The 13820-nt window shown below is 35.9% G+C and overlaps 1 protein-coding gene across 1 annotated transcript in view; it reads right to left on the bottom strand.

Moving 5' to 3' along the window:
• The window catches only part of LOC109839907 (proline iminopeptidase), a 38772-nt gene extending 26153 nt beyond the window's left edge, over nucleotides 1-12619 (bottom strand). Inside the window, exons 1-9 of the mRNA XM_020408358.1 lie at nucleotides 12461-12619; nucleotides 9221-9319; nucleotides 9014-9124; nucleotides 8884-8946; nucleotides 8670-8763; nucleotides 7585-7682; nucleotides 6214-6315; nucleotides 5347-5460; nucleotides 1880-1954 (exon numbers count right to left, since the gene is read on the bottom strand). Coding sequence (XP_020263947.1) covers nucleotides 1880-1954; nucleotides 5347-5460; nucleotides 6214-6315; nucleotides 7585-7682; nucleotides 8670-8763; nucleotides 8884-8946; nucleotides 9014-9124; nucleotides 9221-9319; nucleotides 12461-12595 — 891 coding nt within the window. The 5' untranslated portion in view covers nucleotides 12596-12619. The remainder of the gene's footprint in view (nucleotides 1-1879; nucleotides 1955-5346; nucleotides 5461-6213; nucleotides 6316-7584; nucleotides 7683-8669; nucleotides 8764-8883; nucleotides 8947-9013; nucleotides 9125-9220; nucleotides 9320-12460) is intronic.

Genomic DNA, 13820 nt, shown 5'->3' with positions numbered 1-13820 from the left:
CCTAGAAAACCCACACAACCCCTCAAAAAGTCTCTTCTAATTGGAGGACCTTATTATCTGTCTAATTCTGTTCTTTCCTTATTTTCTTTGGGGCTCCTCTTCTCCTTGCTTTTTGAGGGGTTTTGTGGGAAAATTAACAATGTTGTAGAGTTATTTGAGATTCTTTGAGTTTTAGGGGTTTTGCAAGTTGTGGGAAAAGTTTTGTGTAAGTGGGAAAGACGATGTTCAAGGGTTTTTGTAGGAAACACCTCAAAGTTTTGGGGGGTTTGTGAAATTTACCAAAAATTTATATTTACTGCACAAAGGTAAATGAATTGCTTCATAATTTCTATATCCATAAAAGACAAGAATTCAATTCCCTTGGACATTCATCAACATCATCATCAATGCCTTTTCCATCAAAACATGTGGGCTACTGAATGCAACTTTAGATCCAAAAAATTCCCCATAAAGTTTTGACCACATGTCAGTTGGCAATTGACTTTAAATCCCCTCTAATATGGTCCCAAATTCTTAAAAAAGTCAACTAATACCAAAAGAAGCCTTATATAACCTTGAAGGCTAGTTAAATGAATGGGAAATCTATCTCATCATTAATATTGTTCAAGCTCCAACAAAGCAACAATCAAATCTGATCCAAGTTTGGAAAAAAGACACTTAGAGCTTCAAATTAGTCTTTAGTTTCAAAACATTACTATACGAGCCTAAAATTCTCGAAGCAAAGAACTACAGTCTGCTCCTTAAGGTTACCATGCTAAATGTAATTTGAAGAAGAAATCAGGTGGTGATGAAATGAAAAGTACTAGCTTTCAGTAGGTTATAATGTATAAGCAAGAGACTACTTGATTTATCTTCTAATACCATTGCTGAATCTAGAGATGTTGAATTTTTTTAAAATAAGTTTTCTACATATTCTAAAAATATTAAAAATTTCCTGTTTTGCCGAGTTCTAGTAATATTCCTAGCTCTGATTCTAATGCTAAGGAAACTGCTGCATCTAAAGAAATATTAAAACCAAGATGAAGTACTAGACAAAGGAAAGAAAAAACTTTACCTTCGAATTTTATTTCTTCTCAACAAATTATTTTTCTTCTTGAAGGTGTAAGGAATAACAATATTTTAAATAAATAAACTATAAGTTTTAATCCAGATGATGATCCTAAAACCTTTATAGAAGAAATGTCATCTAGAAATGCTACATTTTGAAAGAAAGCTATCAACGATGAGATGGATTCTATAATAGGGAATAAAACTTGAATTTTAGTAGATTTACCTCAAGCATCAAAGCCAATAGGCTCTAAATGGGTTTTTGAAAAAAAATATCATTGTGATGGTTCAATTCAACATTTTAAGACTAGATTAGTAGTTAAAGGGTTTAGACAAAAAGAAAGCATAGATTACTTTAATACATATGTACCATGCAAAACATCTATTAGAATTCTTAAGGCTTTAGCATCTATACATAAATTACTTGTACATCAAATGAATGTCAAGACTGACTTCTTAAATGGAGATTTAAATAAGTAGGTTTACATTGGAAACCCGAAAGGTTTATTCTTCTAGGAAATGAAGAAAAATATGTAAACTAATTAAGTCTATTTATGGTCTTAAATGAGCACCAAAATAGTGACATGAAAAGTTTAATTCCCTTATTTTGTCCTATGATTTTAAACATAATAGTGTTCATTAGTGTATTTATGCTAAATTTATTAATAAAACTTAAAGCCTGCCTCCACCGTGCTATAAGGCAAAAGTGCTTGAATATGCTACAGAATGAGGTTACACCGTTACAGCATATTTTAAGAAACAGTGGTCCAATGCAAGAGAATACAAGTATTATGTATTCTGGAATGTACTATATGGAGCAAGAGTGTCAGACCTTAAACTCAGCCTCCGGCCATGCTTTATGAAGATCCCAAGCAGACATCATAGGGCAGCACATATCATATCTTCCCTGTAAATAATAAGCATTTGACATATAGAATGGACGAGCATTAAACTTCATACTGATAAATAAAAAGTGTATAGTTCAAATGAGCTATAATGCTTAATCAAAAAAGTAAGGAGGATTAGCACACTAAATTTTGTTATACACACCAAAAGTAGTCTATAATCTAAACTTAAGAGGCCAAGATATTGAAAAGTTCTTAATTATCTATACTAGTCTATGAAAAACATTAAGGGGGTATATAAATTAGGAGAAATAGATCACTGTTCCTTCAATTTGTTAAAGATTAGAGGTTCATTTTAGTAAAAGGTAAAGGTAATTTTGTCATTCTTCAAAATCATTATTTGATGTGGGTCCCAGCTCTCTCCCCTCCCCCTCCCCCTCCCCCACCCCTAGAAGGTTCGTCACTTTCATTCCTCCATGTCTTTCACAAAAATAAAATATTATGCACAACCCTTTTAAAAGTTATATGATTGAAAAAATAGAAATGTAACGCAATGTACATTAAGTAGTGACAATATTTAAATAAGAGTCTTATTTAACATATATATAATATATAATTATGGATATTTTAAGAACTAAAATATTATAAATATTGGATAATTTGCTTATGTTGCTTTAATCTAAAATTAATATATCCTCATGTTTAGGGGTGGATTCATATATAACCTTAAGGAGCCAGTTGCACCTCTAAGATTATACAAAATTACATTCTATAGTATTGCAAACTTGTAATTTTCTCCCCCCACCCCATAATTAAAAAATATTTGCACCCTACATGAGTTCTAGACTACATAAGTTCGAAATATAATTTTTTTTTATAACATTAAATTTTAATTTTGAGTAAATAGGTACTTGTTGTTTGCCCCCCTAAAAAAAATTTCTAGATCTGCCAAGCTCCTTTTACAACCGAAAAACTAAAAAAAAACAGAAAATAAATTAAATAAAAATTATTTTATTAGATCTACTATGATCAATAAAGCTATTGTGCGAATTTAAGCTCAATTTCATTCCTCTTACCTGAATGAAAGGTATACACAATTTTTAATAAATTTGTAGTATTTTGATCATGTGTATTATGCACGTGCAATTTTTACTAAATATCCTATACATACACATTAAATGAACATATAGGGCCAGGAATTGTTTACATAAAAAAATTAATGTTACTTGCATGTGCTAATATGCTAGTATATCTAATGGTTCTATATCTAATAGTTCCAACAGAAACCATAGTTTAGTCATCATTTAATGCAAATTTAGAGCTCTTAAACCACTTGATTTCTCATTTTCAGCTAAATTAGATATTTAGACCAAATATGAACATATGAATCATCCATGGGATAGTTACAGTGTATTTCTCGCTTAATTTAAGAATCATTTGATATCGTTTTATAGATAAGCACACATCACACTCACTCCATCTTGATGAATGCACCAAAATCAGCAGCAATTTGAGACTTTTTATTTATGCATCTAGTAATTTGAAAAGATCTACTATTTTAGCCAAAGAAAAATGATGGTTTGATGTATTGGTAAAAAAGTTTTAAAACCGCTTAATTTCTCATTATCAAACTAATAAACGTGCGGAAAGTGTTTATACAAAATGGAGCAAGTGGTGACTTACAATGCTGCAAAATGGATGCAACCTTAGCCCACTTTAAGATCGGGTTATCCACCCACAGAAAGCAGTCAACCCGCTAGTTGCCTATCAAGGCTAGGCACATATATAGGCCCATTGTCCCGGAGTTTAAGAGTTAATAAACCAGTCACAATACTTAGCTTGACCAATGTGGGCTATGCATATAAATAATCCCACTATGCAGGAGTTTAAAATTAATTCTTTTGGGTAGAAGTTGGACTCTTCCTCTAGTGATTTAAAGACAGTTTTACGTTTCACTTCAGCAACATGAATTTGCAGCCACACGGTGATTCCCTCTCTCCCCCCTCTCTAAAAGGGGAACAGTGGTAGATAGCATTAGGGTAGTGTTCTGAGGTTGAATGGACAGTGATGATGATAATAAGACGTTAAGGAGTTTAAAATTAATTCTTTTGGGTAGAAGTTGGACTCTTACTCTAGTGATTTAAAGACAGTTTTATGGTTCACTTCAGCAACATGAATTTGCAGCCACACGGTGGTTCCCTCTCTCTCCCCTCTCTAAAAGGGGAACAGTGGTAGATTATAGGGTAGTGTTCTGAGGTTGAATGGACAGTGATGATGATAATAAGACGTTAGCATGGGTTGGTTCATTATTTTTCACTTTTTTCTTGTACTTTTAGGTTGGTGCTGACAGCAATTGAATTGGTGGCTTGTGAGTAGAGGGTCAACATAATACTGTTGTTTTCTTGGTTGGCCAACCAGGCGTGGATCTTTCGTTCTGTGATTTGAACAGGATGGGGATGGTTTGCAAGTGGGTGGAGGGTGGGGTTTGGGGAGAGAATCAGACGTACATAGAGCATGAAATTTAAATAATTGTTAGTCGTTTCTTTTTATTTACCTAGTGTATGAGAAAAGAGAAGGAAGTCGAAGGGACTTAATAGCTACAGTTAACTTCAGAGCAAGATATGAAGGAGATAATGATCTCTATTGGGTAGGAAACAGATAAGCACTTGGGAATGAATTAGTGTGTATCTGTGTATAAGTGAAGATTGATTATTCATTACCCCACACAATTCCTCTAATTGGCACTGAAATCATATGCGTTACTCACAAACCAAATGCGTTATGAGACATGTTACAACTTTGTGTGCAATTCAAGATGAAAGGCATGGGTCACTGATCGGATTGTTCAAGATGGAGTCTCGTTAAACATCTTCCACAAGTACAAGCGTACTTATGCATGTGCACGCGCACATGCAAACATGCATGCATGCAGACATTTACATCCATACCAACATGCAAACACCAATAAGTGGTGTGATGCAAAGAGGAAGTCTCCTCCAAACATCTGTCTACATTGTATAGATGATCCACATTGTTCATAATGAGCTCCAAGCTTTAAACTGTATATGAAAAACTGTTGGGCCTGAAGACCATTTACACATGGCATTGATAAACATTTGGACATATCTTCCCATATTGTATAATACATATGACAGTTAAACCACCTCACTTATGGCCATGTCTAGCCTGCATCCATGTAATGATGTCTAATCAGGCACAATAACCATGTCCAAGTAAATGTGCTGCCCTGACTGTACATTAAAATTGCAATGCAGCGCTAAACAATGCTGTAACTGAAATTTATTATTGTTATATGGAGTTTGTACTTCCTAGTATCAAAGTCTTGTGGCTAATGGTGGCAGCATTTAGTGAACAAAAAAGACTTAACAAATTACCAATATAAAAAATGAAGAGATTCACCCATATTGGTTGTCTGTCATAAGAAACAAATTACCTGCACAATAACAGTCTTAATGTGCCGTATCTTATCAACATTATCCAACAGGTATGAGTCTGAAGGGAGAAATCCTTTGTTGAAAAAGTAATGGTTTTCGATCCGAGCAAAAGCCTGCATAAAGAAAATGAGAAATTAATTTTTTTTCCATTTTAGATTAAAAATTTGGCCAGGACCAGGTTCTACAAATAGAGTCAAATGCAAAATGACCGAGAAAGCACTTAAGCAGAAATATTATTTATGAACACAGTTCTAAACCTAGAGATCTGCCAGAAAGAATGTATTCACTAATGACCATTACCCAGAACAGCCACCTCTCCTTTGGTTGCAAGTATATCCTTTACTAATGAAGATACCGGAGAATGAAGGTATCTGTACCCACATGACAATGGCATACTTCCACAAATTTACACTTAATCTTAAGACCAAGTGAACTAATTTTCAGTATGATGTGCTACGTGTTCATATATAATTATCATTTGTTTCTGGACTACTTGAAGAAGGAAATTTTAAACTTGCCACTACCATCCAGCAGCAATTAATAGTCAACAAACAAAGAGTTGTTGAAAGTAAATTGGTATAAAAGCAGTCAGCTGATACCAAATACTACAACTATTAATAAAACATTCCAACTTCCTGTGTGTTTCTGCAGAACATCAGTTAAGGATGATATAGGCATTACAAATCTTGATAGTTCATATGGAGTAATGTTTAATTGCAAATAAAATTTTAACTCAGTCATACTAATTCAAGTATCTGTTCCAGCGCAATTTCATCCTTCAAAATACAAAACGGTACACAATGAAGCCAGTTTATGTGTTGATTTATTTAAGTAGGGCATACAATGATATATGGGCAAGCACTGACCAGAGAGAAACTGTCACTCTCTCCTCTTTTGATATTTTCTTCATTTTGAATAAGATGTGCAGTCATCAATTCCCATGTAGTCCAAATTTTTGCAGCCATAACCTGAACCAACAATGTAACACGTCTGAGGAAAATATCATGAATAGCTTATAAAGAAATAGCAGTGACAAATAGCTTAGAAAATAAAAACAGTAACAAATAGCTTACTATGTAGAGAAAGAGGCGTCTGGATCACCATTATTTACTTGGGTATAAAAGTTATAATAGTATCTACAACGATTGACATCATATTGTAACTATTTTCCTGGAGAATGTGTAGTTCCAACTTAAAGTTGTCAAATCAGGATCTCTAAAATTTTTGCCGTGTATCATCCTCCCCACACACACAAACACGCACATACACACACATGCCTTTCACATAGTCCAAACATTGTGATCTATTATTTCTAGTTTATACACATGTTCACATCTCTTCCTAGTATCAGCTACAGCTCAAGTGCTAAACTTTCTTCTAACAACAATATGCTAACAATAGCCAAGTTGTACGGTCTGAATATTTATCGTAAAACAACTAACACAGACTCTGAATTTCACTGCTATGCTTATCAGGTTACCCACCGCCTGCAAAAAGGTAGCAGAAACAAGCAGTGACTGCATGCTGTGGAATCATATTCCAAAACACATTAAAGTAACTTCTATTTTGTAAACTATCTCAGCATACTTGAAATAAGAAATGGAACCTCAATGCCAAGTCAAAGGCGTCAAGACTGGAACTTCAACACATGATTTTAATGGCTTAACCAGAGGGAGAACTTCTATAACCACATAAAATTACTGACGTACATTTAAAGTACTTATGATCAGGACAGCTGCCTACTTACGCGTACCTGTTTTCGCATGATAAGTACCTTACCAGGTGATTTAGTTCTATATAACCTTACATTGTTCATTTTGCCTCAAAAGAACCAATAAATGGGACCTTACATTTGATTATTATGAAAGTAAATAAATGAATGGTGTGATAATCTCTCATATGTTAAGAACCTTGTCTAACTTTACAAGAGATGGGTTCTTTTTCCATAATTTTGTTACTTCCCCCATTCTCAGTCTGAAAATAAGGAAGAACCATACATATCGAGCGTTGAGCTTTGGTCCAAATGACATGACAGATAAAAGTAATCATCATTAGACATTGAGAGCCTAACTGACAAAAAATATCCAAGCGAAATAGAAAAGTTAAGTTCAAGACAATCTCGGGCACATTAGCTTTTTTCATATTCCTAAGTTCCTAACAGAATATAATAAGCCCTCAAATAATATTGTGAACACGGAGCTTTTACCTGACAGAGGGAACAGAAGCACAGAACATACCTTGACATTGGCATCACTGGAATTCAGCCTCTTTCTGTATGCATTAATAAAATTGTATCTTTCGTCTTCAGGAATGAAATCTCGGAAGGGTTCCCAAGCTGAAAACCCATATGAACATTTCACATGTTATGTATACCTAAATTAACATATGTTCCAATCATAAAAACAACAAAAGCTTGCAAGTAATAAAGTAAAAAATTCTACATGCCTACCACAATTTTTCAAGATCTCCCTACATCTCATACAGAACTCTCCCACTAGCTATGAATCCAAAATTGTATAAAAGCACCCAAATCGACATGGATTAGCACATAGTTGAGTTGGCTCATACAAGAACTTGCGTTTGGGTTCAATTTTTCAACCCACTCATTCGGTTCAATTTTTCAACCCACTCATTCTGACTTATCCCTTCACGAAAATGCTGGCAGAACAAAGCTATCCTATCCACCCAATGCTCTCATAAAATGAAAAAAATACCATGCAAAGCTTTATACTGCAGTTACGGGATATCCCAGTGCTAATGACGCCGACGGAATTTTAAATATGACTCCTACCTCTCCCCATGGACAAACTGTACTTGTATTGTATTGCCTAAGATCTAAAAAATTAGCAGATTAAAATTTATTAGGCCAATCAACACCTAGTTATTCAATAGGTTGCACAGGTTTAATTTGACTCTTTGTGAACGGGCTAGTTTAGGTTTAGCAACTCCAAATCACGATAGAAGAGAATTTAAACTGGCAAGAGTCCTTAGTATACTCGTCTACAGCCCAAGATGACTCGAGCTCTAGCCTCTAGGGGACTCAAAAGGCTTGCCCAAGAGGTTATAATTAAATTGCTAAATGGAAAAGATTATGGCTGGAACAATACTAATTTCTTTTTCAAGTTGTACGAGTAACATTGATTTCACGAAAATGGTTAGCAACTGAACCCTGGACGACATTAAGGTAAGCAGTCTAATGAATAATTGAATATCACTTGAACTTTGTGAATAAATACGAGCATTTTTCCATATAGAGATACCTTCCAGCTAAGATAAATAAAGTTTCAGGTAACAACTAACAGTCCAAAGGTGATTAGAATACCATCTGGATATATAGCTGCTGCACCACCTTCATAAAACCAATCTAATTCCTTCTTCCTCAATAAAAAGATGCCCCTAAGAATAATCCCAGTGACCTTTAGGAGAAAAACAAAGGAAATGAAGAACATACTATTAGCATAGATCTCAAAGAAGGATGCTCAGTACTGGGTAAACAAAGCTCTCAAGAAAATGATTTGAATGATACCAATTCCGACCTTGTCAGGGTGTGATTGGCTGTATGCAAGGGCCAGAGTACTTCCCCATGATCCACCAAACACCTGAAATATTCTATAAAAGTTAACAGACATGCAATAATAAGTGCAAATCAATTACCAAACTGCTAACCTGCCACTCTGGGATATTCAAATGCTCCCTTAGTTTTTCAATGTCACTAACTAGGTCCCATGTTGTATTTTCCTCTAAGCAGGCATGAGGGGTACTTTTTCCTGCACCTCTCTGGTCAATTCACAAGTAATGTGTAGCTATTAGGTATCAAGCCAAACAACCACCTCAAGAACAACCACCTCAAGAACTTCAGTTTAGAAAGTAAACCTGATCAAATAAAATAATCTTGTAAAATTCAGGGTCAAAGAATTTTCTATTGCTGGGTGACGTTCCAGCTCCTGGTCCGCCGTGAAGAAACACAACAGGCTGCAAAATACAATATACATCAAGAAAATCACCATAAGACATCTGGAAATTAACATAAACTGGCAAAAAGAAATGGAAAATGGCAGTAAAATGACTTGAACACACACACACGCGCACAGGGATATAATATGTGTTTGTGTGTGTGAACTGATTTGATCATGTGAGCATATCTATTGACTATAAAATGTAGTGAAGCCTGTCCATTGAGATCAGCTTCGAGTTGACCTTTAAATGCTTGACCTGTGAAATAATCAATTCATTTGATGATAACTGGTATGCTTCCACCATCTTCCGGCCCGTCATTCAGTCTCCCATTTCACAGCCCAGTTTCTAGAATTAAAAGTATGATTATAGATGTTTCAATAAGGTCTCTTTACCAGGAACAACGTGATTGTGCATTATTATACTCTTGACCTCTACTGTTGATAGGAGATTTTACTTTTGCCTCCAAAGGATTTCTATCTGCTATTGTTATGATCTCAGATCATATAAGTTTGTCTTATTCTTCTTCAAGAATAAGGCAAATTACTGTCTTATCCTGGAACTTCTGCAGCTCTGCTTCCCAGAATTTTTGTTTGCAGATCATAACTTTCAAGTTAGAGATACCAACAAAGGTTCATTTAGATCTTTTATTTGCTTTAATCCAGTATTAAGATACAATATATTAACAAAAAAAATTGTCTCTTTCCTGAAGAACGCCAATGATGAAGAAAATGGTTCAGGGATAAAGTACATTGGAAGAGCAAACATGGTAGCTTAGCATTTAAGTAGTTAGAAATGGTAAAAGAAATTATTACGTATCAAAGGCACCAGCATCTGGTCAAGGATGAGAGGAACTTGGTGGTGAATTAGTTTCAGTCTGAACTTGGTGGTAAATTAGTCTAAGTTCTTGCATTCACAGACAGTGGCGGAGCCAGGATTTTCCTTTGGGGGGTCAAAATACAACTATAGTACTGCACCATTAAAAAGTGACCAAATATTATAATATAATAACTTAACATATGTAAGTAAGTGAAAGAAGAATCTAGGATAACGGTTTAATTACAAAAAAATATTATCATGAATAATCATGAATCTGCTTCAATCTTCTAAAGTTTATTTTTTATAATGTACAAACTGTAGTTGGTTTTTTCCATAACTATAAACTACAAATTTTAATACTTTTGAAGACCTGATAGATTGATTACACGCTATAGATTATACTATTTCATATATCAGTTTTTAATGTAAAACTTAATGGAATTGAAAGAACTCCATTTCACAATTCCATCACAAAATGCAAAACCACATCCGAAATTCTTGACCAAAATGCAAACCACATCACCCAAATAAAAGAGGCTTTCATACTAATTGCGGATGAGTGAAAATCATGTTAATTAATTTGCTAGTTGTGCCACTTAGTCTTTTTCATCCACCCACTCATAACTTAGTTAGTTGTTCTCATCCACAGGCCCACAACTCCATTAGTTTTTAACTTAACTATATTGTGTGTACAATTACTTTCAGTTAAATAGGTTTTTTCAAATTTAATCCATTAAATCTTTCCTATTTTGAATAAGTCCCTCAAATCATTGAACTTAATTAGACTCTTCAATCAAGAGTAGTTGTAGCAATTAGAGGAATTAATTTGAAACTACTTACTATTGAGGATCGAATATCAATTTCAATGAGTTCAGGGAGCAGCTTAAAAATATGAAAGATTTAAACGACCATTATGCTAGAACTATATACCCTATATAACAAGGTAGCCAATGGCCTGGGGCCATGGCCACCGTCAGCCCCCCGGCTCCTCCACTGTTCACAGATCTCCGGTTTTGTGGTTGTCACCATCTCTTCATAACATTAATTTTCTCACAAACCAAAGGCAAACAACGCATGATGCACTAATTTCCAAGTTTCCAATTTCCACAAGTCAAACAAGAATTAGGTAAAGTTATTTTGTAACTGCATTCTCTGCTTACTTCTTTTCATTACGAGAAAGTACTTTCTCTTTTTCTCACTTCTTACTTAGCCTTCAGCCTACGTTGTCCCTTCACACATATCACAGCCATAAACATTCTTTGATAAAGGAGGGAGAGTTACCTTATCAATTTAAATTCCTATAACCTGGGTGCACTTACTAGGTTAAGAAACTTAATTTGGTTTTCCTCATTTATCCTCAATGGAACACCACCATTTCTAGAAATGCAATTCATCGCTTGGTGCATTGCTCCTCATCTATTTTAGTATTCTCATTTTCCGATAAACATGTTCCTTGGATAATTTTATTTCTACCCGATGACTGGTGCAAGCATCCTCTTTTATCAAAGCTTGAGACCCAATAAGAGAATAACACGTCTAGAGCAAAATTTGTCCTCAGCAACTTTTTCGAACAATAGACTAATCACTGAACTGTTTTTTTAACTTTCATGGTGGGTTGGTGTGGCTGTGTTTGGGTGCATGAGCATATGTATACAGGTTTGTGTCCTTTTAGGCGGATTTATATTTTTTTACTATATTTTTTGATTGATTTCCATGCAAATAATACTTGGGAAGAAGTGACAAAAACCCCTTGTCCATAGAAGCTCATTATCGTTGGTGTTGTGGTGTAAACATAATGCCTCTACTCTTATTCTTTCTAATTCTTTATATCTGATCAATCATTAGCAGGATAAGTATAAGCAAGCGCATTGCAAGGACTTCTCGAAGTAGACCTTCCCCATAATAGCTTATTGACAACCAAATATTCATGAGTTGGTGCATTTCTTGAATGCTCCACACTTGCCCACTAAAATATGGAGGATATCAGCATATTTTATCAGCAAAGGCCCTACCGGTCTACCTATATAATAAGACTTTCTATGGGCATAACTTCCATGATAATATGTACCCCTCTACTAAAACTTTCAGCGAACATGCCCTCTTTAAAATTCGAACGGTCAAGAAGCCTATGAATCTACTAGGCGTGTAGTTCAAAGAACGGCATAAATTTGAATTAGAAATCGTTCCAAAACAATCCCCATCCTCACGTTCAAACACTTCCAGATAAAAAAGAAACAAACTTTTTAAGCATCAACCTTAACATCACGCGCGACTCCCCTTGTAATTTAGAGAAGGGGGAGAAAAAAAAATTCGACAATTCGATCCGCATGATTAACTCACATATCCGCTTGGATTCCCAGACTGCTCCCAGTACAGCGTGTGGAGATCCGAGACCCTCAGGAACCCCGAACTGTACGGCTCAACGGCCGCGTAAAGGTTCCGATTCAATTCTGGGGATTCCTTCCTCGAATCCATGGGGGAACAATAACCCTCGGAGGGGGAAGAAGATGAAGGTATCGGGTTTATCCGAGGCGGTCGGGCGAAGGAGGGCGAGGGTGTCCCGTTGAAGCTCAAACGTGCGGGGTTTAATAATAATAATGACGGGCTCATTTTGGCTGGGGACTAAAAGAGGGTGGGGCCTCTTTATGGAACTTCGATTCGATGCTGTCGACGAAGGCGTGGATCCAAAGTGCAACAGCCGAAAAATACGTGCGGCTAGTCTGTGTAAATTGCTTGTCCTCGAGTCCATTTGAATATTAGGGCCGAACAAATTTTCGAATTAAACCCATTTAATTTTTTTTATTATAAAATTCGACTCAATCAACTTTTTATTAGTAAAACCGGCCCATTTCGTGTCACGTCAGCAGCGTGGCCACGAAATGGATCGGTTTTTTTTAAATAACGCTGCTAAGTAGTCGGGGTTGCCAACCCCGACTATTTAGTTATGTCGAGGTTGGCAACCCCGACTATTTTGCTATGGGCAAGCTAAAATAGTCGGGGTTTCCAACCCTGGCTAATTTAGGCTCATCTCTAATTGGTCGGGGTTGGCAACCCCGACCATTTGGCAGAGAGGTAGCTGATGTTTATTTTACTACGACAAAATGGTCGGGTTTGGGAACCCCGACCGTTTCGTGTTCGTGCACAAAATGGTCGGGGTTCCTAACCCCGACCATTTGGCAGACTCTTTCAGCTGAAAATAGCTGGAAATACGAACTCCGCTGGAAATTCAAGCTCATGTTGTTACATATCAATCCACAATGCAATCACAATCACAATAACATACATACCAATCAATAATCTCAAATAAAAATCCATAATCAATCGGATACATACCATGCAATTCACATACTAATAATCAATACTCAATCGAATACATAATATTTAGTTTCAAACGCAAACATCCTATCAATACTCAATCAGATACATAATATTCAGTTTTAATCGGATACAACTCTCTTTCCTCTCCCCCTCCCTCTCCCCCTCCCTCTCCCCCTGACACGTTCACCTTCGACGTGAGCTCGGATCAGTTCCTTGTCCGGTTGTGTGTGAAGTTAGGAGTGCATGACATCCTCATCGACTCGAACCGACTGTGAACATCCAGCTTGGCCCTGCTGTGAGCCGCCAGCTTCATCAAGTGCACCGCTTGAGCCTGCCCCTGAGTGTCCTCGGAACCGGTGACGACCGTACTCAATTGGTCGCT

This window comes from Asparagus officinalis, chromosome 5 (genome assembly GCF_001876935.1).
Source record: "Asparagus officinalis chromosome 5, Aspof.V1, whole genome shotgun sequence".
Lineage (NCBI taxonomy): Eukaryota > Viridiplantae > Streptophyta > Magnoliopsida > Asparagales > Asparagaceae > Asparagus > Asparagus officinalis.
Note: the sequence above shows the minus strand (reverse complement) of the source record. Positions and strands in the feature narration are given on the sequence as shown.